General features: G+C 40.1%; 1 protein-coding gene and 1 long non-coding RNA gene across 4 annotated transcripts in view; one reads left to right on the forward strand and one right to left on the reverse strand.

Annotated features, from left to right (window-relative positions):
- The window catches only part of LOC112670297 (uncharacterized), a 31562-nt gene extending 24796 nt beyond the window's left edge, over window positions 1-6766 (forward strand). The window contains exons 2-3 of the long non-coding RNA XR_003142862.3: window positions 1445-1496; window positions 6549-6766. This is a non-coding gene — a long non-coding RNA (uncharacterized LOC112670297). The remainder of the gene's footprint in view (window positions 1-1444; window positions 1497-6548) is intronic.
- Window positions 1-26069, reverse strand: part of LOC112670290 (amyloid beta precursor protein binding family B member 1 interacting protein) — a 112876-nt gene that overhangs the window by 31604 nt on the left and 55203 nt on the right. For all 3 annotated transcript variants that reach the window (XM_049096925.1, XM_035713443.2, XM_025463882.3), the window contains exons 5-9: window positions 25449-25526; window positions 19560-19719; window positions 18266-18387; window positions 4063-4149; window positions 1633-1776 (exon numbers count right to left, since the gene is read on the reverse strand). In XM_049096925.1, the coding sequence (XP_048952882.1) occupies window positions 1633-1776; window positions 4063-4149; window positions 18266-18387; window positions 19560-19719; window positions 25449-25526 (591 nt within the window). The remainder of the gene's footprint in view (window positions 1-1632; window positions 1777-4062; window positions 4150-18265; window positions 18388-19559; window positions 19720-25448; window positions 25527-26069) is intronic.

The raw sequence follows: 26069 nt of genomic DNA on the forward strand, positions 1-26069 counted from the left end.
GTGTCTTATATTGTGTGGCAGACGATCACATCAAGTGTGAATAAAGCGAGTTTTGCCTCTTCTTTTTTTTTTTTAAATTAATTAATTTATTTATGATAGTCATCAGAGAGCAAGAGAGAGAGAGAGAGAGAGAGAGGCAGAGGGAGAAGCAGGCTCCATGCACCAGGAGCCTGATATGGGATTCAATCCCGAGTCTCCAGGATCACACCCTGGGCCAAAGGCAGGCGCTAAACCGCTGTGCCACCCAGGGATCCCTGCCTCTTCTTTTAAAAATTTCTACTTCTTGTTCTTTTTCTTGACTCCTGGCTTGTTCCTCTCTTCCAAGGTTAACTGTAGCAGTGAGTAAAGTACTCTTGTCCAAAGCTAGAACAGTTATAATTTTATCACTAAATGTGTTGGGATAGGTTTATCATCTCATTTACATGTAAATGTCAAAGACTTTGTGTGTGTGTGTGTGTGTGTTTTCCGAAACACTCTGTCAGTTTTCTGTGATTCACACTAAGTAGGAGCAGTAGGCTGACATAAACCACGCAGTACTGGTTATGCCTCTCCTGCATTCTGATCGGTAAGAGAGTCTTCTCACTAGAGGAACAGACCTGGATATTTCCCAGGACTTCACCTGCTTGGGAATGTGGGTCAAGCCTTATTAGAAACAGCCTGAGGGGATGCTCAGTGGTTGAGTGTCTGCCTTCGGCTCGGGTCATAATCCCGGGGTCCTGAGATTGAGTCCTGCATCGGGCTCTCCGCAGGGAGCCTGTATCTTCCTCTATGTCTCTGCCTCTCTGTCTCTCAAAAATAAATAAATGAAATCTTAAAAAATAAATAAATAAAAGGAAGCAGCCTGCAATTTGTACATATGCCATTTGGTGGTGCCCTGGATTCAGCAGTGAAGGCAAAATGCTTCAGCGTACCTCAAATAATATGATGATGAGAGAGGTATTCTAAAGCTTTTAAAGGTAAACAAGATGCAAATGCCCAAAGCCTCTAAAAAAAGCTCTTAGAAAAAAAAGCTAATGGTCAGAATGAGAGTTAAAATTCATTTCAAAGATGAATAATTTAAGGTATGCTTATAGATCAGAGGCAATAATCCTAAATCACCAAGTAGAAGTTTAATCTAAGATACTGTCCTAAAATAGGCAGGGTAATGCAAACAGCACACTTCAGAGAACAACTTAAATGTTCAGAGTATAAGGGCTACAATCTTAATATAGCTCTGTCAACACTTATACTTTTATGATTGCAGATAAAAGAAGTTTATTATAATTACCACAGAACAAGAGAGTAAATACAGGGGAAAAAAAAACCCTCAGAAAAAGATATATGAAGTAACAAATTATCTCTAGAAAAGTGCTTCTGAAAAAAAAAAAAAAAAAAAAAAAGAAAAGTGCTTCTGCTATAATTTTTGAAATCTGACTTTAAAACAGATAAAATTCTTCACCTACAGGAGAAAGCTTTGGAAAAATTCAAAAGGACTTCTGCAATTCTGTCCGAATAGGGTATGTATTTGCACAAACATTGTAGTAACATGAATTTCAGAGCAAAAAAGTGCATTTAGATTGTGATCTGAAGATTTCCTTAGGTTAATTTTCATAAAATGATTTTTTGACAAAGCGTTTTATTTTTCTTTCTGACCTTAGTCTTTCCTTTGGGTACATAATAAATTCCAGAAGCCCGTAAAAGAAAATAGCGCCTTTTCCAGGTTTTCTTTCCATCTTCTTTCAAAGAAAGAGCTCCTTCAAGTTCTGGTACAATGATGGATGTCCCGCAGAAACTTTCCTGAAAATTGAAAATCCGATTATAGAGAGCACAAGAAAGAAAAAAAACCACATTTTTGTTCATATCTAAACAGACTGTGGCAAACTAGCCTTTAAGCTAAAAGTCATTTGTCTATAACTCTGAATGCATATACTTACATCACATACTACTTGTCAAAAGAGAGGAAGGATATTATGGTGGCTAAATCTCAGCTCTTGAGTTAGACTTCAAGGCTTCTTGACCACTTAGCTTTGCAACTGTGGGCAAATCCTAAATCTCAGCTCCTTTACTTGTAAAAATGGAGTCACAATAGCTTTAGCTTCATAAGAAAGGTTATGAGTATAATCTTGGTATACTATAAAAGTAAGCATTCCATAAAGGTTATTTCTGCTATTATAAATTGCTAAATAGAAACATTATTCCTTTTTCTATAAGTAAAAAAAATTACTATTTCACTACTAGTAAATAGAAAAAAATAGAATATATAATCCTATGCATACATAAATATGTGTAAGTTAATTTATTCTTTGGATAGTTTTCTTACTGAAGAATAAAGAAGGCAATTATTAATACTATGGTATGAGAAAAGGTAGGGGACAAGGTAAAATTTCTAGGTGTAGATTTTCAAATCTCACAACATGCATACAATTATATAATTCTTAGTAAATTTCCTTTAAAAAGCAATGTAGCATAATTATACATCATTTTTGTCTCCCAGTTCAAATACTCATTTATTTTGGGCTTCTTTTTTTTATAACTCTCAACCTCCTTTCATTCCATCTCATAAATGTAGAATAACTTTTAATTTTGTACCCTGCAAGCAAATGTATATATATAGTGGATATGGGATACATTTTTGTTCACATTTCCCTCCAATTTAGCTAGCACTAGCTGCCTTGTATATAATCCCTTCAATCAGATTTTTGGTCCAAATTAGAAAGCAGGCTAATGCCAATTTTTCATAGCATAACATGCTTTGTATTTTTCTTTCACATCCAGCTTTTAATACCCTGCTGAAGTCCTATATCAAGAACTATTCAGGCAATTGTATAAATCAAGGAACAGGCAGTGTAGACAGCTGATATATAAGCACTGATTATAAACAAATGGCTGTATTAGGAAACTTCACCCTCCCTTTCCATGTCTGTCAGTCCCTATCACTACTAAGTTCGCTCAGAACCTGAATCTCCTTGCTGCTGGGGACACCTGGTACTTTCTCTTCCTCAACTGAACTTGGAGTCTGGTAAATGCAGAGAATGTCCCCATTCCCACTGTTGGGCCTCCATGGGAAATACACACTGTGCTCTTGGTCCCAGAAAGCAGAATTTGTAAGATTTTTTTCAGGACCTTGGGAGGGGCAGGAGGTTCTGGCACCTACTCCCTCTGGTATAGGGCTGGGAGAATGTGGTGGGGAGAGAAACCTGTGTGGGAGCCTGGCCAGACCTTGGTGAATGAGAGAGGGTGCTCTTCAATGTCAGCAAACTGGCTCCAGGTGTGACTGTAGGCCCAGGTGTCCCCAGGTCTTCTAAGTTTTCAGAAGAAGCCTCAAATCTACTAACTCTAGAAAAGGTCAACACACTGTTGACCAGCATGGCCACCTGTGACCTGTGATCTCTGCACTCCTCTGCATTATATGCTGGGAACAGAGCCCTGATTTTTAGCATACTATTGTGAAAACTCACTAAGAGTTTCAAAAATAATCAACCATCAACTGAACATGTCCCTAGAATGATAATCACAAACATGTGCACAGTAATCGACACAGGGCTTCCATGACCTCCCTGGATAGTTGTAATAATTCAGTACAATCCAGGAGACTGAGGTTCCTGGACCTATCCAATAATTATGAACCTCAATGGCAGACCCAGACCTTGTGTCAGGTTTCCTATCTCCAAAGCTCATACTTCCTACCACACGTGGCTTCCAGAAGAGCATCTTAGAATTCATTGTAAAGTAGGTTTGGAAATCCTTACATCTGACTCGTATGGAGCTTTTTCATTACTTAAGTAATGAAAAATATAGAATGTTAAGAGATTAATTTTATGTGGGTTTAAAAGTGTTTTAGTCAAGAATTACTAATCCAACTTCATGAGAGTAAAATACAGTCTAAAGCCATATTTTAAACTGACTCAAAGAACCAGTTTAATTATCTAAATAGCTATAATTTAGTAATAATTTGATTTTAAAACCCCAAGGTAATATTTCAGTGTGTCTAAGAATCTCCCATTGTTCCAAGAAGCAAATAATTTAAAAATAGATACAGTTAACAGCTTTCTCTTTTCTTCTACTCTGCAAAAATAAACCTACCTCAAGTAAGGATTCCTTGTTCTTAGCATTCATTTTCTCATTTGTTTCCTTTCCTTCTTTTCTTCCTTTGTTATTCAAGTAAAAATTCTAAATAAAATATTAAAAGAGCAGATCAATAAATGTTCTTCACCATGCTAGCCACTGCAGGGAACCATCATGGTCTTGCTGGAGACAGACTATACACCTATAGGAAATAAAGTGGGAACCATAGCATATGGCATCTGTCAATCAAGTGCCTACTAAGGGTTTACCAAGTCCTATGGTGTCACTTAGGCAGATGAAAAATCTTCTTCCCTTCTTCCCCTAATGCACAATCAATGAGGAAATAAACATGAGACAGAAAACACTAGCAAAGGACACCATTTAGTTGTTAAATTCCATTGTCTAGAACACATGCCCAGTACTGGAGGCTAGGAAGAGCCTCTTTTTATAAGGATTTCCCAAAGGGTCGGGATCTGTAGCTGTGTCTTCTTCTGAGATTTTCTCTGAGACCCCTCTCACTTTTTCAGCTTCAGAATCCGTTTTTCCCCCCCTCCAAGTGATGGTGCTATACTGTTTTTGTTTTAAAGAAAATGGGGTGGGGGGAAATGGGGAAAAACCCCCCACAAAGGAAACCTGAGCTGGAGTTCAGGGAGTTCAGGGAGGGTAGTCCTTAGAATGCACAGGCTGCCCTTAGGTCAGAACTTTATCATGACTTTATCAGTCGTGAGGTCAGCCAACTCAATTTGGGCTGCTCTGTAGCAAAAGGCAGAGCTCAAGAGTTAACTCAGTAGCTGTTACCCACGGAAACTGGATGATCTGAGCTGAACAATAAGAGAACTTTAAAATGGGAAATGAAACTTTCACTTACAGCTTGCTCCCTTTTCTCACCGCTGAAAATACAAGATTTGGGGGCAGCTGGAGAGGAAAGGAACAAAGCAAACACATTACTTTTTAAATATCACCTTCTTGGAATAAAGAGTAAACCAAGCAGTTACCAGCCCATGAATAAATTATCTTATACACGTAAAATACCCCTGGTTCCTGAGAATATTCTTCTGTCATGTCGAGAAGATATGTATAAACAGATGGCTTTGGGTCTGTAGATGGGAAGATACATAGACAGCACATAAACTCAAAATGAGCCATTTCTATAGCTTTTCAAAGAGGAAAACAAATCCCTGTAGGCTGGAATGGTCAAGGAAGACTTTCCAGAGGAGGTCCAAGTTTGAAATATTGTCCAAATATACTCCAAGGCCTGTCATCAGGTGACTGAGCAATGCCTCCCCTCACAATGGGTGGGACTCATGTCCCTGCCCCACTTATGTTGGATTTAGCCACATGACTTGCTTTGGTGAACAGAACATGGGTGGAAGATATAGGGCACTGACTGTGCAGAGGACCTGAGAGGTTGTGTCATGTGTTTCCATGCCATCCTCCTGTATTCTTTGCTGTGAGTTCACCAGGAGAAGAGTGTGTCACAGGGAGCTGCTGGTCTGAGGATGGTAAGAGACAAGTGAACTAGCTGAGTCTGACTCACATTCTGGGGCCAAGGATGATGACCCGCAGACCCAGGAGAGAGGAAATGTCTGTGGCTGTAAGCCATGAGGATTCAGAGGTGGTTTAATGCATCCAAGGCTGACAGATGCACATGCCCACACTGGCTGGTGATTAGATCTAGGGCACTGAAGCCAAGGCTAGACTTTCTTTTAAAATAGGAAGCCATATTGGAGACCAAAAATGTGATTACTATAAGACTTCCTCCTGTAGACCTGGTCCTGGATGGTCAAAGATAAACCTTGGTGGGAGAGGCAGGTTGGAAAAGAATGTCAGAAAGATGCCATGAGATCATTTTCTCCCTCAGCGGCTGGTACCCTTCTTCACCTGAGAAGCAAAATGAGGTTGTGTTTCTCTCTGTGTTCCTCACTCCTACAGCCACACTGAGCCACAACCACTACCAAATGTCAGTTAAGGAACACAACAAAGGATGGGATGAAAACTGCCTAAAATATCAGCAATTGTTGGAGTTGCAGGATTACAGATAGTTTAAATTTCATTTTTTCTGTTTTTCAACTTTTTTTTTCTTTACAGTAAGTCAATGTTATTTTTGAAGTCAGCAAAATAAAGTATGTCATTAAAGAAATACAAAGCAATTAAATAAGCAAGCAACCTTATATTAACTGATTTGCCAGTACCTTCTTTGAAAAACAGATTTTTCAGGCTCCCAGCAAGAAGAATGGCTAATTTTTTTTTTTTAAGATTTTACTTATGTATTCATGAGAGACACACAGAGAGAGGCAGAGGCATAGGCAGAGGAAGAAGCAGGCTCCCCAAAGGGGCCTGATGGGGGATTCAATACCAGGACCCCAGGATCACAACCTGACCTGAAGGCAGAAACTCAACCACTGAGCCACCCAGGAGCCCCAAGAATGCCTAATGTTAATACTGGAGAGCTTCTCTACCTCTAGACATATTCCTCAGTCCTTATACCTCTCTTTTCGTTTCAGGCAACATCACTGGTCTTTGCATAGTGGGACTTAAGTTTCAGCATCACTCTGGGAAAACAGAACTCTTGAGGAGCTGACTCCCATTTCAACAGCTGGCACTTATTTAGGAATAGCAGACCACCCTGTGCTTCCAATCAACTGAGAAGAGGAACTTTTCTAATGACAACCAGACTGAGAAACTAAGCTGCTTTTTAAATAAAGTTGCTTTTATTAGCATAGCAAGTGTCCCCAGGCTCCTGGATGGCTCAGTCAGTGAAGTTGGTGAAGTGATATACTTTGGCTCAGGTCATGATCCCAGGGTCCTGAGGCTGAGGTCCATGTTGGATTCCCCACTTGGCATGGAGTGTTTCTCCCTCTCCCTCTACTCCTCCCTCTTGCGTGCGCTTTCTCACCAATAAGTAAATTTTTAAAATCTTAAAAAAAGGATAGAAGGTGTCCCAAACTACTTTACCCAAAATAAGCAGTACCACCTTGGGCAAGAGGGGTCCCTGCCCTGACTCCACTCTTTAGAAGGTCTCTGCTCTGACACTCACCCAGACACTCCCCTACTCACAGGGTGACAAGTCTATGGGGCCAATGGGATATGCCCACCTGAAGCCAATGACCCCCTACATTTCAGTCCACACTCCACACACCCAGGACCTTGGAATTCCCTGACTAAATGGCCCGGAGACTCTGCCCTATATTCATTCTCCTGCAGGTTTATGGCACTGCTAGCATGTGCATCCTAGGCCAGAGGGTGGCCGAGGGGCAGCTTTTTGCAAGGGAGTGATGGGTTGTATGGAGCCTGCTCTCTGGGCTGGAACATCCACATCATGCATGCAAGGCTCCCATGGCTCAGGATGGATGGGATGGATGGAGGGGGGAAGTCTAGGGGTTGGTCATGAGCAGTTCCAAGACACCATCTTGCACAGAACTCAAAGAAATCTAAGAATACTAAGTCTAAACTCTTAGGTCATTATGAAGGCAATAAGGTGGGAGGACAGAACACATTTAACTGCTTATTAATTTGATTTAGAACTTTAAATATACAGATATACGGTATATAAGCCTTCAATCTACAATTGCCCCAGGCCCTAATAAATATTGGGAGTTTGCACAGATGCCTGTCCTCCACTCCCTGTGGGATTCCACATTACCAACCCATCCTTTTATTCTCTTCTAGTCATCAGGGCTACTTAAAATGCAAAATAGAAATATAAAAGAATTTCTTTAGACCTTCTTTGACAAGGTGCTTAATTTTCTGGGAAACTTTCTCAGCTATAGGGCAGCCACAGTTGTTAATGAGTAGAACATAATCTCTCCTTTTCCTCATCCTGGATTTTCCTGCCCATGAGCTTACATCCTTTAAAGTCTACACACCCTGGGCCCTGGGCTAGAACAGGTGCCCATCTTGGACAACTCTGTCTCAGTCCTTAGGATACAGGGCTAAACACCCTTCCACAGCCTACAGTATCCTGGCTGTACTTCACTGACTACTGACCTCATGCCCCCAGGCACCCAGCCAAGCAGAATGTCCCCATGTCATTCATTTGTGCTCTGCATGGACTTCACTTTCTGAAGAATGCTGGTTACTACTTTTATTTTCACAGTAGTTCCTAGATACTTCTGTTCCTTCTGCCTATTACATCCAGCAGATAGCTCCTGGCCTTGCATCTCACCTACTGTCTCCTTCCCTGGCTTTATTCCAGGGATGCTCAAGAAATATTTCCTGGTCATTCTTGAGCAAATGCTTGACATCCTGGGGAAGCTAGGGATTAAATCCTTATCCCCTTAATTTGTCCTGAACAACTTCAGGTAGCCTGAGGTTAGACTCCTATTCACACTTCTTTGAGTCCCTGCTCCAAACTTCTGAGATAGAGCACCACTGTCCCACACCAAGTCTGGCCTGGCTGCACTGTGATCACCCTAATCCAAGAGCACTGCAGATGCCTTCTGGAGAGTTGCTACCATCCTCCCAATTGCCTCCATTTCTTTTTTTTTCTCTAGACTATTCTCTACAATGAAGCAAACTAAAATAATGATAATTATTACACTTTGTGTAGATGATAGCCTTTAATTCTCACCACACACTTCTAAAAACAAATTATCTCCATTTTCAGACAAAAAAAAAATAGAGACTTGGTGAAGTTAGATGATTTGCTCCAGGGCCCACAGCTAATAAGCAATGGAGTCAGGATTCAAATCCCACCTGTCTGATTTTAGGATCCACAGTCTGGCCACTCCATGAGACTGCCTTCCAGAAAGAGGCAGTTTTGTAGAAGACAAGTTTGAACAGAAAATGCCATGTTCATGAAACTGAAAACCCTCAGCACGGTGTGGCAGGTCCATCAACTTGGCCTTGCACACTGTTGTCCCCATTCTCCACAGCAGCCTCAGTGGGCCTTTCTACTCCTTGAACAGGGCTTGATTCTGGGCCTCAATAATCCTACACTATGGCTTAGAATCTCCCCTCCTGCCTCTCTCCCTCATCTTGATTCCCTTGGCGAACATGAGAAACATTGCTTCCTTAGGGAGGCTGTCTCTGATCGAAGAACTGGAAGACCCTCCTGCTGGAGGCACCCAGTTATGATATATGCTTCAATGGCTATCATTAGCTAAGTGGTTGACAAGAAGTTCAATGGTACCCACCCTCCTTGAGCCTCCTAATAGTTGAAGATGAAAATGACACAGATTGTTATTTTATAAGAATTGTGACAGATTCAGAAGCAGGGAGACAGTTAACTGTGGGGGAGCCTGAGCCATCACTCAAGACTGGGGACCTTTAAACTGTGTCCCCCTTGGGGAATGTACTGAAGCTCCTCTAAGGGTACTCTAAGGGCATCGGTCTTCACATCCTAAACTTCAATGTGTACTCTTCTCCAAAGCGGATCTGCCTGTGAATGGAAGGCCCCTTCCCTACTTCACACACAAGAAAGGTACACCTCACAGCTACACAGAATCTCACTGCCCTGTGTGGGAAGCTCAAAGGCTCTGAGCAAAGGGATAACTTGAAACACGAGTGTTGTGAGAGGGAAAGACTCACCACTCAAAACAAATCTTTTTTGGAACTTATTAAACTCAACACCAAAGAAACAAACAATCCAATCATGAAATGGGCAAAAGACATGAAGAGAAATCTCACAGAGGAAGACATAGACATGGCCAACATGCAGAAAATGAGAAAATGCTCCGCATCACTTGCCATCAGGGAAATACAAATCAAAACCACAATGAGATACCACCTCACACCAGTGAGAATGGGGAAAATTAACAAGGCAGGAAACCACAAATGTTGGAGAGGATGTGGAGAAAGGGGAACCCTCTTACATTGTTGGTGGGAATGTGAACTGGTGCAGCCACTCTGGAAAACTGTGTGGAGGTTCCTCAAAGAGTTAAAAATAGACCTGCCCTACGACCCAGCAATTGCACTGTTGGGGATTTACCCCAAAGATTCGGATGCAATGAAATGCCGGGACACCTGCACCCCGATGTTTCTAGCAGCAATGGCCACAATAGCCAAACTGTGGAAGGAGCCTCGGTGTCCATCGAAAGATGAATGGATAAAGAAGATGTGGTCTATGTACACAATGGAATATTCCTCAGCCATTAGAAATGACAAATACCCACCATTTGCTTTGAAGTGGATGGAACTGGAGGGTATTATGCTGAGTGAAGTAAGTCAATCGGAGAAGGACAGACAGTGTATGTTCTCATTCATTTGGGGAATATAAATGGTGGTGGTGGGGAATATAAGGGAAGGGAGAAGAAATGTGTGGGAAATATCAGAAAGGGAGACAGAACATAAAGACTCCTAACTCTGGGAAACGAACTAGGGGTGGTGGAAGGGGAGGGGGGGGGTGAATGGGTGACGGGCACTGAGGGGGACACTTGACGGGATGAGCAGTGGGTGTTATTCTGTATGTTGGTAAATTGAACACCAATAAAAAATTAATTTATTAAAAAAAAAAAGGAAGTCAAATGCTTTCTAACCCTGCTTCTACACGATGGAAAGCACCCAATCATCCTGTCAGGTGGTTTATGAAAAGAATCATCCTTGATTCTTCAGCGACAGATAACTTGGAAGGAATTCAAGAAACAGGATGGGATTGCTCTCACAAAGCTCTTCTGTTCTTATCCACTCATTTATGTGAACAAGGTTTCTCACCACTGATATCTATAAAAAATACTTAACTTCTATAGAAATAAAAAACAGCAATATAATTGATGCTGAACATTCATCCCTTTATCCTAGGACTAATCAGAGGGGAAAAATGTTTCATCTATTTATCTCATTAAGAGATGTTTCCCCCCAGATTTTTCCTTTTTAGGCTTAATATCAATATTTATAGCTTTAATGTTTTGAAATTGTTTTAACCAACTGTGTAACTTTTTAACACTTATGTGCCTTACAATGACAGGATATAAAAGATTACGTATCGGGATGCGTGGCTCAGTGGTTGAGCATCTGCCTTCAGCTCGGGTTGTGATCCCAGGGTCCTGGGATGGAGTCCCACATTGGGCTCCTGGCAGAAAGCCTGCTTCTCCCTCAGCCTATGTCTCTGCCTCTCTCTGTGTCTCTCATGAATAAATAAATATAATCTTTTTTAAAAAGATTACATATCAATTTATAAACAGTTTGTCGAAAAGAAGTATGAGAGAGATCAATTAGAGAATTATAAACATAAAAATACATTACAGTAGGAGAAACCTTTGTGGAGAAAATGGAATGGGAATATTTCAAGGGGAAAAACGAGGAACAATTAAAATTTCCCAAATGTTAAAAAAAAGCTTATTGTACAACACCACACCTTAATGTAAACTATGGACTTGGATGGTAATGGTGTATCAATGAAGGTTCAATGACTGTAACAAATACATCACTGTGGTGGGGGATGTTGATAGTGGGAGAGGCAATGTATGTGCAGAGAGTGTATAAGAATTTTCTCAATTTTACCATGAACTGAAAACTGTTCCAGAAAATAAAGTCTATTAAAAAAAAAAAAAAGCTATTCATGTGCTGCTTACACGGATGCTGGTGGGAAATCAAATTGCCTGAAACTATATATTTTTTAAAGATTTTATTTATTTATTCATGAGAGAGAGAGAGGCAGAGACACAGGCAGAGGGAGAAGCAGGCTCCATGCAGGGAGCCCGATGTGGGACTTGATCCCAGGACTCCAGGACCACGCCCTGAGCCAAATGCAGGCACTAAACCGCTGAGCAACTCAAGCATCCCCTGAAACTGTATTTGGACTCCATTGGATATTTTTTAAAATGTCAAAATTCATAATATGTTGCTTATTGCATTATTTGCATCTACTTGAACTAGTGTTGAAAAACTCTGGATATGGGGTGCCTGGGTGGCTCAATCAGTTAAGCATCTGCCTTCATTCTCAGGTCATGATCCCAGAGTTCTGGGATCCAGCCCCACATTGCACTCCCTGCTCAGTGGGGAGTATGATTCTCTCTCCACCTCTGCTCGTGCACATAGTCTCTCAAACAAATAAAATAAAATCTTTTTTTTTATTTTTTTTTAATTTATTTTTTATTGGTGTTCAATTTACTAACATACAGAATAACCCCCAGTGCCCGTCACCCATTCACTCCCACCCCCCGCCCTCCTCCCCTTCTACCACCCCTAGTTCGTTTCCCAGAGTTAGCAGTCTTTACGTTCTGTCTCCCTAGCAGTCTTTACGTTCTGTCTCCCCAAATAAAATAAAATCTTAAAAAAGATCCTGGATGTCAACAAAGGTCTTACTGATTCTAATGCACTCTCAGTATTTAGTAGTGCTTAGGTTTTTATCTATCTTTAAGACTGTGGGGCCATTTGTCAGACTTTTCCAAGTTTCTTCTCTTTATTTCATTCCCAGCCAATTTTGCTTATTTGGCATCTATTCCTAAAGTTCTGGGTTTGGGTGAAATATGGATGAGTGAAGTGTATGTATGTAAAGCTGTTGCTTGATGCCCTTGGCCACTTCCCTGCTCCCAGCTAGGAAGACAAGGACCTAGTTGAGGAATGGTAGGTGCCCCTGGGGTCAGGCCAGCTCTGTCAAGCACTGAGATGGCAGGAATAAAACACTCCAGAGTCTGAATATAATGAATAGTACCCATGATTATTATCAGTGATTGTAGAACCTTCTGTCATATCATAACCTTCTGCAGATGGCATTTCACTCATCATCTCTACTTCCACGAATCATTTTTCTGCAAGATTGAAGCTTAAACATCAGCTTTGTGCACCTGTAAAGAGTAGGGCACACTCCATGCAACAGCTTCAGTCATGATAGCAAAGTTGGATCACACTATGGCAAGGAAATGCAGTCTAATATCAAAGAAAAGTAGGCATTGGTGGTTGCAATTGGATTTTTAAAAATAACCGAATGCTGAAAACTGACTAACTTTCCTGAAAATGCATTTTAAATGAATCCCATACAATTATGACTGCATGAACTGTGACTGGAAACATCCATTTCTGACTTGTTTTTTATTTTAATCAATATAGTATTTTGACAAGTTTCTTTCCCACCAGTTTATCTGAATGCACCGTCACTCTCTGTCTCTACCCTCACTCTCCATGGTCCAGCCATACAACTATTTCTCGTGACCTAAATGCACATCCTTTTTACTTCCTGGACTCTTCACACACCTATTGCTTAGAGTTGTCGCTTCCACTCTACTCTTCCCCTGACTAATTCCTACAAGTTTACCAGGTGATTGCTTGGGCATCAGTTTCTCCAGGTAAATTTCCCTGCCCTCCCTGTGCTCCACAGAAGCTGGTGCTCCATCTCATCTCACAGCTTTCCAGATCCGATTCCCTTCTTTGCCCTCCCATCCTCTTTTCTTTAACACTTATTTTGTTGCCTTTTCTTCTGGTTTATTTGGACCATATATCACCACCTTCTACTGAAGATAACAATTTTCCACAATTTTTTTCTGAATCCTAAGTTTATTAATTGTATTGATTTATTGTCTAGAAGGTCTTTCACATGCTATTTTCTGTCAGGTCCTACAGTATTCTGTCATAAACACAATGTTGGTTTTTCCTTTTAATTCACCCTAAATCAGGGCAAGATTGTTCTTTAGTCAGTATCTGTCAACAGGCAAAAATCTGTGGTTTGCCTTGAGCTGCACTCTCTTTGCATCTGTGCAGAGAGCATTTTTTTCCTTAGAGTTGGGACTGAGGGATTAACGGACTCCCCAGTTCCTAGTTTCATTGCTCTTCTAACCTTGGGTAATTTGAACTAATATAGTAATTTCAAAACTAAAACTCTCAGCATATATCTTCACGAAAGCTCTTCTGCACTATCAGTAGCACCTTGTGCACTAGGACTTAATCTTAAAACAGCACCATGCCACAGTCTCTGTCCTATGCCACTCTCATGTTAAAGCTGGAAGAGCAAAGATTATCTTCATTTTTGTATCCTCCATAAATAGCACAGGTTATACACGTAAACAGATACTCTACAACGTTTGCTAAATCTAAGCAAATGGAGTGAATTCTACTAAAGGCTCATCATATAAGTCAACATGAGAAAGATACTCAATATTCTGAAACCTTTTGGGAAGAACAGAGTCTGTCTTTTCCTTTTATAATTTCTGGTTAAATATCGTTCTTCACACACAGTTTCTAACTAACTCTTTTTTTTAAAGATTTCATTTATTTGAGAAAGAGAATATATGTGTGTGAGCACAAGCAAGGGGAGAGGCAGAGGGAGAGAGAAAGGCAGAAGCAGATGCTCGCTGAACAGGGAGCCTGATGCAGGGCTTGATCCCAGCACCCTAGGATCATAACCTAAGCTGAAGGCAGATGCTTGACTGACTGAGCCACCCAGGTGCCACTCTAACTCTTGAAATAGTTCCTAGTCAGCACCCTAATCCAGCTGGGCCTGATGATCATGCTGTAGGCTCACAGATGTTGCTCTGACTAGTGAGTGGAAGCAGGTATCCATTACGTACTACTGTGTTCTGGGATTTGCCACCACGTAAGTGTTGACAATTACTTTTGAAAAATAACTAACAACCCAAGAGAAATACAGGATGTATTTGGATTTTTGAATCAACTGCTTGAGATACTGCTTGAGGACAAAATCTAAGACAATTAAGCAAAAGAATCTACAGGTTGTGTTTCCAGAAGAAAGTTTCTCCAGAAATACTCTTCCCTACTACAATTTGTTATTCTTTTGGTGTAAACTTAAAAAGTTGTTTCTGTTAAAAACTATCAAAGGGTCTCAATATGTAGCTCTTACAAAGGGACTGCAGATATTTCAAAATTACGAGGCCTCCCTTTTTAGGAGCCATGATATCAACATAGGAAAGGTCACAGTCTACTTCAAGAACAAGGAGAGAGCCCTAAGGTTAGCATGCTGAAGTAGTAGTAGTTATTCACACAGAGCACTAATCAGAAGATAGATTATCCAACCAAACACTGAGAAAATGGAAATACCTAAAATTAGCAGCTTCAAAAATGCTTCCACTTCCATTATGGTCTTTAAATGTGATTGTAAATTAGAACAATCCACTTATTTGGTTTTTAAGAACATATTATTATTCAGAAAAATTCAGCAGGAGGATTTCTGCTTCCTCCTATGATAGAGTAGCTTGTAGTTAGACCAAAGCTCCACAAAAGCCATCTGTGCAAAGGCTTTGGAGAGCTATGAAGGCAACCAGGACTCAAAGGGCCAAAATCCAAGAGAGAAAGGAACCACAAAGAGGTGCTGGGACATTCTGAGAGCCATATTTTCTCCCTGGTGAGAGGCTGAGAATCATGGGAGAGGATCTGAACAGGTACCTCACAGAAATGGAAATATTTACATGGATAATAGACATTTAAAAAGGTACTCAAATCATTGGCAATAAAAAATTCTACTTAAAACCAAAGGAAATACCACTACACATTCATACAGTATAACTTTTTTTTTTTTTTTCAATGGCAACACCAAGGGCTGGCGATGATTTGGAATGACAGAAATTCTCATACAATACTAACAAAGGCAAATCATCCAATCACTTTGGAAAACTGCTTGGCACTTTCTCCTAAGGTTAAATATGTGTATCACCTATGATCCAGCAATGGTATTTGTAGGCATACATACAAGAAAAAAGTCTACATATTTCAACAAAAGACAGGTACAAGAATGTCTTCAATAGCATTACTTGTTAAAGCCCTGAATTAGAAACAAATGTCCATCAATAATACAACAGATAAACTTATTTTGATATAATCACACAATGGAATACTAAATGCCAAAGGAAAAGAACAAACTATGCACTGCCGTATGCAACAACATGAATGAAGGTAAACACCAAAGAGTATTATGGTATGATTCTGTTTTATATAAAGTTCAAAAGCAGGAAAAACCAAGGCCAGAGAGGTCCAAATCATGATTCTCTTGGTAATGGGGATCAGGGGCATAAGTGAGTCTGCTGGCATACCACTTCTCGACATGGGTGGTGGTTAAATGGGATGTGCACTTTGTAAAAATTCATAGCATAGAGTTGTGTTTTGTGCACTGATTCATTAGATGCCACAGCAAGCTGCAGATTCACTGATATTCATTCTCCTCTTCCTCCTCTTGGTTAATACAATACTATAGACATGTGACATAACTCCTGGGCACCATTTTTATAGACTCAATGTGAAAGGTTCTTTGTGGAGGAATCGTACAAAGTGGTAACTCTGGATGTAACTACCAAATTTAGTTATGTGTATGGTTGTTCAGATAGAGATAGCATTTGTCAGCTCCTTGTGTAGCTCAATATTACCATGTGACTAAGTTCTAACCAATGGGATGGAGGCAGAAATAAAAGTGTCATTTCTAGGTCTTTCCAATAAGAAGCCTGGTTGTATACTTCCCTGGCTCTTTCTTCTCTCCCTAAGGACTGGAAGATGGCCAAGCAGAAAAGCTGCCTTGGGCACTGAGATAGAAGCCACCTGTTGAGGATGGCATAGCCTATCTATCCACTTATGCCTGGACTGGTATGTGAGGAAGAATCAATCTTCTAGGTGGTTCGAGCCACTGATTGTGGGAAGTCTCCTTGTTACAGAAGCTGAGATGGTACCCTAACTAATATAGGCATTAAAGCATGCCACTGAAGGTAGTTATGGTTTGAAAATTTTGTACAGTTGATCCCTAAACAACTCAGGTTTGAACTGCATGGTCCATTTATATACAGATTTAAAAAAATACAGTACTATAAATATATTTTCTCTTCCTTATGATTTTCTTAATAATGTTTTTTTCTCTACCTTTATTATTGTCAGAACACACTATATAATACATAACATACAAAATATGTGTTAATTGACTGTTTATGTTATTGGTAAGGCTTCTCAGTCAAGAGTAAGCTATTAGTAATTAAGTTTCTGAGGAGTGAGAAGTTATACACAGATTTTCTTTTTTTTTAAAGATTTTTTTGTTTTTTTTTAAAAAGATTTTATTTATTCATTCATGAAAGACAGAGAGAGAGAGAGAGAGAGAGAGAGAGAGAGAGAGGAAGAGACACAGGCAGAGGGAGAAGCAGGCTCCATGCCGGGAGCCCGATGTGGGACTCGATCCCGGGACTCCAGGATCATGCCCTGAGCTGAAGGCAGATGCTAAACCACTGAGCCACCCAGGGATCCCCGCATACACAGATTTTCAACTGCATGGGTGGTTGGCACCCTAAATTCCCTCCCCACCCCACTAAGTGTTCAGGGCCAACCATACTTTTACTGTTCAATATTTGTCAAAGACAATAGTATTTAATTGCTTTTTTGTCAGTGTGCCACCAAAAAACCTAGAGAAGACTCTACAAAAAAGCACAGTGTAGAGGAAAGAGTATTCTTCTCATGAGAAAGCTAAGAGTATCCTTCTATTTTTGCCTCTAGTGATATGGGTCTTTTTTTTTAAATTATTTATTTTAGAGAGTGAGCAGCAGCACCAGCCAAGAGAGAGGGAGAGAGTATTCTCAAGCAGACACTCTGCTGAGCACAGAACCCAAAGTGGGGGCTCGGTCCCAGGACCCTGAGATCATGACCTGAGCTGAAATCAACAGTTGGATGCTTAACTGACAGTCACCCAGGCACCCCAGGACTTGTTTTTTTTAACCTGTAAAATATAAAGGTGTCTGGATGTCCCCAACAATCTCATCTGTGTCTAACATTCTTTGACTTCCAAAAAAGTCTTAGTGACCCTCATGTAATTACAGTTGGCTAGAGGCCACCGTGGGAAAAGGTCTACACTTCTGTAACATCCTTGTACACATGACTTGAAGGAAGCCTTTTCAAATATGGAGAACAATGTTTTTTATTATGTGGCCTGTTTGTAGAATTAAATCATAATAAACTGGACATTTTCTAGGTGCTCTCTTTAATTATTCCAGCATCAATAAGCACCAAATATTAGCAACAACAAAAAGCAATGTCTTTAAAACATGAAGCATTAATGACTCTTAATGCAACACAGTATACCGAATTAATGTAGCCAAATGGAAATAAGGACAGAAGAAGAGGATTAGTCAACAGACAGATATGCTTTGGACGCTGAATCCAAAGAAACAAATTGGTTTCTTTTCTGTTTAAATCTTTCAAGGATCTATTAGTTTACATATGATATAAGAATTGGGTTTGTGTTTTCTGAAAGGAATAAATTTGCATTATTTTGTGAGACAATGAATGATGTTTGTTAGTACATAGGTAAGACTAAAAAAATATCCTCCATACTTTATGTGGTTTAACTATATACAAGTTATCTTACCTGGGGGTTCTTAAATACAGCATATTTTTCCTCTTTCTCCAAAAACAGCACTTTATTTTCTGTGTCTCTTGTCCAGTCTGATAGGACTTCAATAACATTTTCATGGTCTTCAAAAATCCTTTCTGATGAAACAAGAAAGCATTCTTTCAGACTCAAGACATTAGGGTTTCCAACAGAGAAATAAGCTAGTATTGAGTTAAACACAATGCTTTCTACCTCTCATTGGTTTTTAGAAATTCTTCACTCTTACATAATGCCACACTGTAACACTCCTATTATGTTTCTTCTTCAGTGCCAGGTCTTCAACTTATTTTCCATAAAAAAGTACAGCAGATGAACATACAATATTGTGACAATAGCCAGTCACTTCACTTTTCTCTTAGCATTTTTTACTTTAAATAGTCCAGATGGAGGTAGACATCTTATTCATAAAAAGGACCATGAAGCAATAATTGACTAAACAACTCTGAATGAAGCTGTGAGACATGTGACATGTTCTCTAAAATATTACCCCAAAGACTCTAAAAACAATATATGCATATCTGAGCCAAATGTAAACATAAAGGAAGGCTTTTCATTTCTCTATTTGACTCAGGGAGTTAAAAAAAAAATCCTTCAAGAGGTTGTTTCAATAGAGACCTTTTCCTCCAGAAAAAAAAAAATTCACTGAAAGCTTCTAAGGCAGGCAATTCTGGATTCCATCAAGCTCTCCTGAGAGAAAAAAAAACTGTTCCAAGTGATTTTGACAATGAGAAGTAAAAAGAATCTTTCTTTAATTGCTTTTTTACCTTTTTTTTCCTCTCCATCAATTTCTACCAACTATCCTTTGCTCTTTAGGACTGAGCCTCTTCAACTAGATAAAATGAGTGGGGATGGTAGAAGGGGAAACATTGATGTATGACAGAGTTACACTATAGTTTAAAGAAGGAAACTCTAAAGATATATTAGCTGACAGATATCCAAGCCCCCCCACCCCACCCACCCCCCGCCCCGGTTTGCACAGCTTACTAAGCATGCAGTAAGAGGTATCATCCTGTCACTTTCTCTTCCTTATGGGACCACTAGAGAAGTGGCAGTAATAATGCTGACATGCCCCAAGGTGTGGTCACTTGCTACAATCCAAGCCTCTTCACAGAGAAATGAGGAGGCAAGCACTGAATGTGACATAAGAGGAGAGTGATTTATGGGAAGTCTTGAGAGCCTTGAACCAAATTCTTCTTAATAAGAAACCAAACCCATCATAAAGGAAACCCACAGGTTCTTGGAGGAGTTTATCACTGGGGATGGGACTTACCAATTTGTAGTTCTGGGTAGATTTCATAAAGACACCAGTCTACATTGCAGTCACAATGGGTTTTCTCAAAAAGGTTGTCTAGAACATCTCGGGCCAATTGCCGCTCATCCACCATTAATGACTTAGTGCTGTTATCATTCATATGTACCTTGACAACAAGCTGAGGATAAAGCCACAGAGCAGCCAGTAAATTTCAGCAACTGGAGAAGGTCATGAAGATGAAGATTTCAAAGCTGCTATTGTTTCTGTGAATTTAAGTAAGAGTGTGGGGATCCCTGGGTGGCGCAGCGGTTTGACGCCTGCCTTTGGCCCAGGGCACGATCCTGGAGACCCAGGATCGAATCCCACATCGGGCTCCCGGTGCATGGAGCCTGCTTCTCCCTCTGCCTATGTCTCTGCCTCTCTCTCTCTCTCTCTCCCTGTGTGACTATCATAAATAAATAAATAAAAATTAAAAAAAAATAAGTAAGAGTGTGTCCTGCAAAGTCACTCAGTATGAACTGATATGCTCAGTACTTGTCTAAGGCACTAAGGATACAGAGGTAGAGAAAGTAATTCACAAAAACAAAAACAGAACAAAACAAACCACACATAATCAAGTCCTTGCCAGCCTTCAGGCACTCCACATTCTGGTGAAAGAGAAAACAAACAGAATCAAAGTGATGGCTTCCTACTTTCATAACATCTTCCTGGCACTTATTCAGATTTATACTGGAGCCAAGAAGCATTTGATTGAAAGTGTATCTATAATACATTCTTCTCTTTTGCTTAGCTGAAGTTGAGTCCTATTTCATGCAACCCAAGGGTTCTAAGATACACTTAGATTAACCATGCTGGTTAATCTACAATTCTCTTGAAGGTCAGCAGTGCAAGTGACACAGCATGCTTACGGGGGCAAATAGGCTGTGTTACAGCAGAATATGTTTGAGATTAGAGGTGGATTAGGCAAAATGAATGAAGACAGAGAAACTAGCTATTATGAAGGCACACAGGCAAATCAGTGATCAAGCTTACTTTTCATTTCATTAAAAAAATATTCTCCAGCACTGATTTTACCATCAAATTGGAATTTATCCCAATACAGATCTGCAGGGTTCGATGGGAGCAGAATTTACTCATATTCAGTAAGGACATAGGACTTTACTGTTTTCTTCTGGGCAACTTGGCAAAGTTATTAGACCTTCTGACTCCTCCCTCCCCAGAGAGACCATGATTCTGATGTAATACAATAGAATTAATTCATGAAATAATACAGCCAGAGTTTGGATTTTCTTTGACACCTGTGTATTTGTAGTGCATTTCTGATTACAGTAGTTGTTATTTATGAGTGCTACAGGTTATAATGGGGCCATCTATTTAGTCTTTAAAAGGAACACTGGAAATGTGCCCACTAAGTCTCAATTTACTACACATGTATGTTAAGGGAAGATTTTCTACGACTCTTTCTGGGAAGATCTGTGCTCTTATTCTTTACTAAGATCACTGATCCTACCTAATTAAGTGGGAAGTAGCTTTAGTCAGAGTCAATCAAGTTAGAGTCTATCTTTGAATGCAAGACCTTTCCCTTTCCAGACAACACTGCCCTCAATGACCATCAGCCTGCGGTGCCTGCTAACTCAACACACTATACACACCAACAGAGAATGCCTGGAAACATCACCAACCAGAACCACTTGATAATACTCTTGCTTAAATTTCTATTCTAACTTGAAAAGAGAAGTGTGAAACAGCTAAAGACAAGTTCTGCCTATCCTGTTGGTCCATGGTTGGTGCTGGTTACTCACACGTGAGACTTACCATTATCAAACAAGGGGACAAAGGCCTGGAGAGGCCAGACTACTGGTAATATTTCTTCCTCCCCAAAAGTGTGCATTAGGTTCTGAGCCCCTGAGAAAGTGCCCCTCCTGTCCTACTTCCACGTAATCAGAATGTTTTCAAGATCAGATTATGTGGAAGTGGGACAGGAGGGGCACTTTCTTAGGGGCTCAGAACCTAACGCACATTTTTGTGAAATGTTCTGGGGGACACCTGGGTGGCTCAGCGGTTTGGCACCTGCCTTCGGCCCAGGGCCTGCCTGATCCTGGAGTCTCGAGACCGAGTCCCACATCAGTTTCCCTGCATGGAGCCTGCTTCTCCTCTGTCTGTGTCTGTGCCTCTCTCTCTCTGTGTCTCTCATGAATAAATAAATAAAATGTTTAAAAAAAAAAGAAAACATTCTGTAGTGAACAGAATGAAGAGTGCAGTTTCTGTGGATTGTTACACAGAGATATGGAAGACAGACTGAGGGTGTGGGTATAGATAGAAATCTGGGTGAGGGGCCTGCAGGAACCACAAATTGAAGCACTCTATATGCCTTCTCTTCTCAACACCTGCACGCTGAGAGTCAAAACACAGACATCAGGGCAGTAAAAGTGCATTTCTTCTCCCCAGGATCATTCAAATTAGACCTTTATTCCAGCCTTGTCTGTAGAATACTTTTTTCTTCCTTGAAAACCTGTAAAATCTATACCCCAGAAACCTCTTGTTGGATTGTTGTTTTTTGTAGGTTTGTCTTTTCATGTATTTAAAATGTGCCACAATGTCAAAGATAAACTCATATGACCTGAGAAATGAAGCATGGAGGGTTGCCAGAAAAACAGAAAATCCCTTGAATAGGATGCTTTCCTAGGATTTATTTTCTGTGTGTGGAAGGCATAGTCACTCTGCTGAGAATTACTGCTGTAGAGAGGCTACATGTCCTAAGAAACACTGCCAATGTTAGGATTGAGAAGACAATCTCCCTGATGCAAAAATGTAACAATGTTTGACCACATTTCATTTCTGCATAGGGATCCTGAGAAAATAAAACATATTTTGTTTTTGTTTTGTTTTTACATAGAGGGAAAAAAAACTAAACCACATAATTTGACAGTGATGAAAAGTTGTTCTTTTATTTTTTGGCAGAAACTGCAAACTAAATTTAATCCACATGTAGTTATGAATGTCTACAATTATAGAACTTAGAAAATTAAAAAAGCAAGAGAAGGCTGGTGACTTTTAGCAAGAAGAAATTATATTTACTATTCTTCACAGCTTCTATCACATTTACAAGCTGAAGAGTAGCTACACCAACACATAATACTGCTAGATCCCAGTTATGTGATTTAGCAAGCAGAGTGCTTTTCATATTTACACTGTTTGATAGAGGGTAGAATGATTTCAGCATGGAAAAAACCTCCCCTTTCTAATCTGTTACAGTAAAGGTTTTTAAAATTTCTTCTTTTTCTTTTGCAAGTTGTTAAATAAAAAATACCCTAGCCCTAAATCCTTTATAATATATATTTTTTGCTTCCGTGCTAAAATTCACTTGAGATTGTTCTCCTGTGTCACAGAGCTTTAAAGCAAAAGAACATATGAAATTAACAAGTTTCCAGTTCCAAAAGCTTTGTCACATAAGCTGTGTTCATCACTTGCAATCCAAAATGATGTCAATGCCCCATAGAGTACTTGAGGTCAAAGTACTTCAAAGAGACTTGATTTCCACGTTGCAGATTATGTATGAGCACATCTTAGTTATTCTCTTAATGTTCTGTGCTTAAAGGCTTTTGTTTTAAGGGATATGTTTGGAGTGTCTGAAATCAGACCAAATATACAACATGGCTTCTTAATTTTCTCTCCTTTCCCACTGATCAGGGTGTCTTCTGTTTTACATCTTCTTTGTTGAGTCAATACAGGCTCTGCTTAGTGTTTACTGCTACAATTCACCCACCTAAGTTATGGAGAAGTTCTCTGGCTTTCTGATACATTGCAGGAAACAGCTGCCATTCTCCTACCCACCTCTTAACCTCTAGTTGAAGCAGATCAACTCAGCTAGCTGTCCTACCTTTTTATTTAACAATCAACTTCTCTTTTCACTTCCCCTCTGAAAATATAGCCAGTGTGGCCCCCTTTTTATAAACAATACAGTGGTTTAAAATAGTTTAAGTACCTATGAATTTTCTTTTTACTCATTTCTTTTTGTGTTTTTATCTGACAGATAAAGTCATTGACCCAGTGCAGCCCACAATGATGGACAGTGAGCTGCTGTGCCAGAGCGGGCTGTAGAATGGGCCACTCTGATTGTCATCCTTCCCCCTACAATCCATTTCCCACACAGCAGCTGAGATGATCTTTCAAAACCAGATATTATACCCGATTTAAAAACCCTCAAGTGGCTTCCCAATGAACTCAAATTCCAGACTCTTTCTCGGGCCTGTGAGGCTGAGTGGCCTGGCCTGCCTCTCTGACCTCAAGTCCTCTTTACTCTCCCTCCTACTCAATGGCTCTCTGAGCAATGGCCACACAGTCCTGCTCAGGGTACTGCCTCCTCAGGGAGGCTTCCCCCATCATGAGGTCCATCTAGAAGTGACCTGGGCACTCTCCATCACTTTTTTCTGCTTTATTTACTTCCTAACACTTGCTCCCCTGCTAGAATTTAATTCTACATAGGCAGGGACCTGACCTGGTTTATCTCTGTAAACCCAGCTCTATGAACTGGGGCTGCACCAGAGATGAAAACACAAAAATCCCTGGAAGAACTTCTGTGGGGGTAGAGAGGGGATGTAGGCAATAAACATAAACATGATAAACAGTAGAGTGGCTATTATGTTGGCTGGTAATGAGTACTGAGGGAAAAAAGAAAGTAGGGAAGAAGGAGGGGTATTGTGGGTGTGTGCATAATGTCAGATAGAGAAGGCTTTATTGAGCAGGTGACCAGACCTAGGGGAGAAACAGAGAAAACCCACTGGAATCTGGGGAAGAACTTTTGAGACTGGGTACCATAAACTGCAAAGGTCTTGAGGTCAGGGCATACCTGGAGTGTTGGAAGAGCAGTGGTGACATCAGATAGTGAGAATGGGGTAGGTGGTGGGGGACATGTTCTTGCATGTAGAGAACAGGGGAGGATAATGGTAAAAAAAACTTCATGCATGTTTAGAATGAACAGGATCAGACTGATCTAGGAAGACTCTCATAGATGAACCTTGAAAGTCTGGATCCAGGGACAGTTGAGGACTATTTATTGAATATCATTCAACATGTATTGAACACCTTCATTCAAGGAATCATGGGAGGTGCTGTAGGAACATAGAGTCTAATGTTTTTCCCCCAACTAGAAGTAAAAAGTTCTTAAGTGGTCTCAGACATAGCATATGCTTCAGGAACTGAAATAAGACTATTTCGTCTTTCTCCTAAGTAACCAAATTAACTATTATCAACACCTAATTGCTATAAGGTAAGTGCTTCTATTCTACTAAGGTTAAATACATGTGTTTCTGTTATAATATATGTTCTGGAAAGCTATAGTCTACAGAAAACAACTCAGTAAAATTGCAGGATTATTGGAAAAATAGGATTAGGTAGGTAACTCAAAATGTATGCAACGTTGAACCCAGAGCACTAGCCCAAACATTTGGGATCTCTGGAGATGACCAGGATATCTAGGGCAGGCAGCAGGGCTGAAAGCTGCCTCAGGGGTAAGAAAATGGCACAAAAGCAATCATGGACATGCTTATTAGCAAGGTCAATGGAGGCTGAGCTCTGACCCAGTTAAGGCGGGTCCAGGAGGTGGTGCCACTTGTGGTGATTACAATGCAGCTAAGCAGAACCCAAGAAGGTGCCCCCAGGAGCCCTGGGAGCAGAAACTTGGAAGCTTCCACATTTACATCAACATAGGTTCTGATTAATTAGTCAGAAATAAGCTAACTGATGTCACAGAAAGAATAACTATGTAATTATCTTTGTCCTAAAATTAAAAAAAAATTACAACTATTTGGAAAACACCACTCAAAATTTTATTTTATTTTTTTATCATTAAGTATAATACCATGTTATTAATTTAACTGTCCCACATAAAAATGATTCACAGTTTACCTTCTTGACCTTGGCCTCTTTCAGTTTTTCCAATGCTAGCTTAATTTTATCAGCCTTGGCTTGAGCTGCTTCTTCTTCCTGTAAAATAGCAAGACATTCGACACAGTCCACTAGAGAAGAGCAGTGAGAAAGTACCCAAGCCATGGCAAACATCTTAGTTGCTTTATGTTGACAAAAGGCTGGGTTCAGAGGCACCAAATTTCATGTTTGATTTTCAGAATTTAAATGACTGTAATAAAAATCTTCAGCCCAAAGATGTAGAAGGCATCTTTTGTATCTTAGAAGCGCTAATTTCTAAGATAAAACGATGACTCTAAACAAGCTTCACATATGGAGTCCACAAAAATCTCTGAGTGGGGTCTAACCTGAGGAATCTGTTGGTGGGTCTCAAGGGATTTAAATACTCTAAGAAATTATACACATTCTTCTGGATCAGCTAGTGTTTTCTGGAATTCTTCTTAGCTTTTTATTTGAGTCCTAAAGGGGTACTTCCTGAAAGTTAAGACTTAGACTCAAACTTATAATTCACCAAGAAAACACTGACAAACATATGAGTAGGCAGAAAAGAGAGTGAAATATTTTATAAGCCCAAAAGTCCTTTGATACTTGTAAGTAAATATT

Source organism: Canis lupus, chromosome 2 (assembly GCF_003254725.2).
Source record: "Canis lupus dingo isolate Sandy chromosome 2, ASM325472v2, whole genome shotgun sequence".
Taxonomy (NCBI): domain Eukaryota; kingdom Metazoa; phylum Chordata; class Mammalia; order Carnivora; family Canidae; genus Canis; species Canis lupus.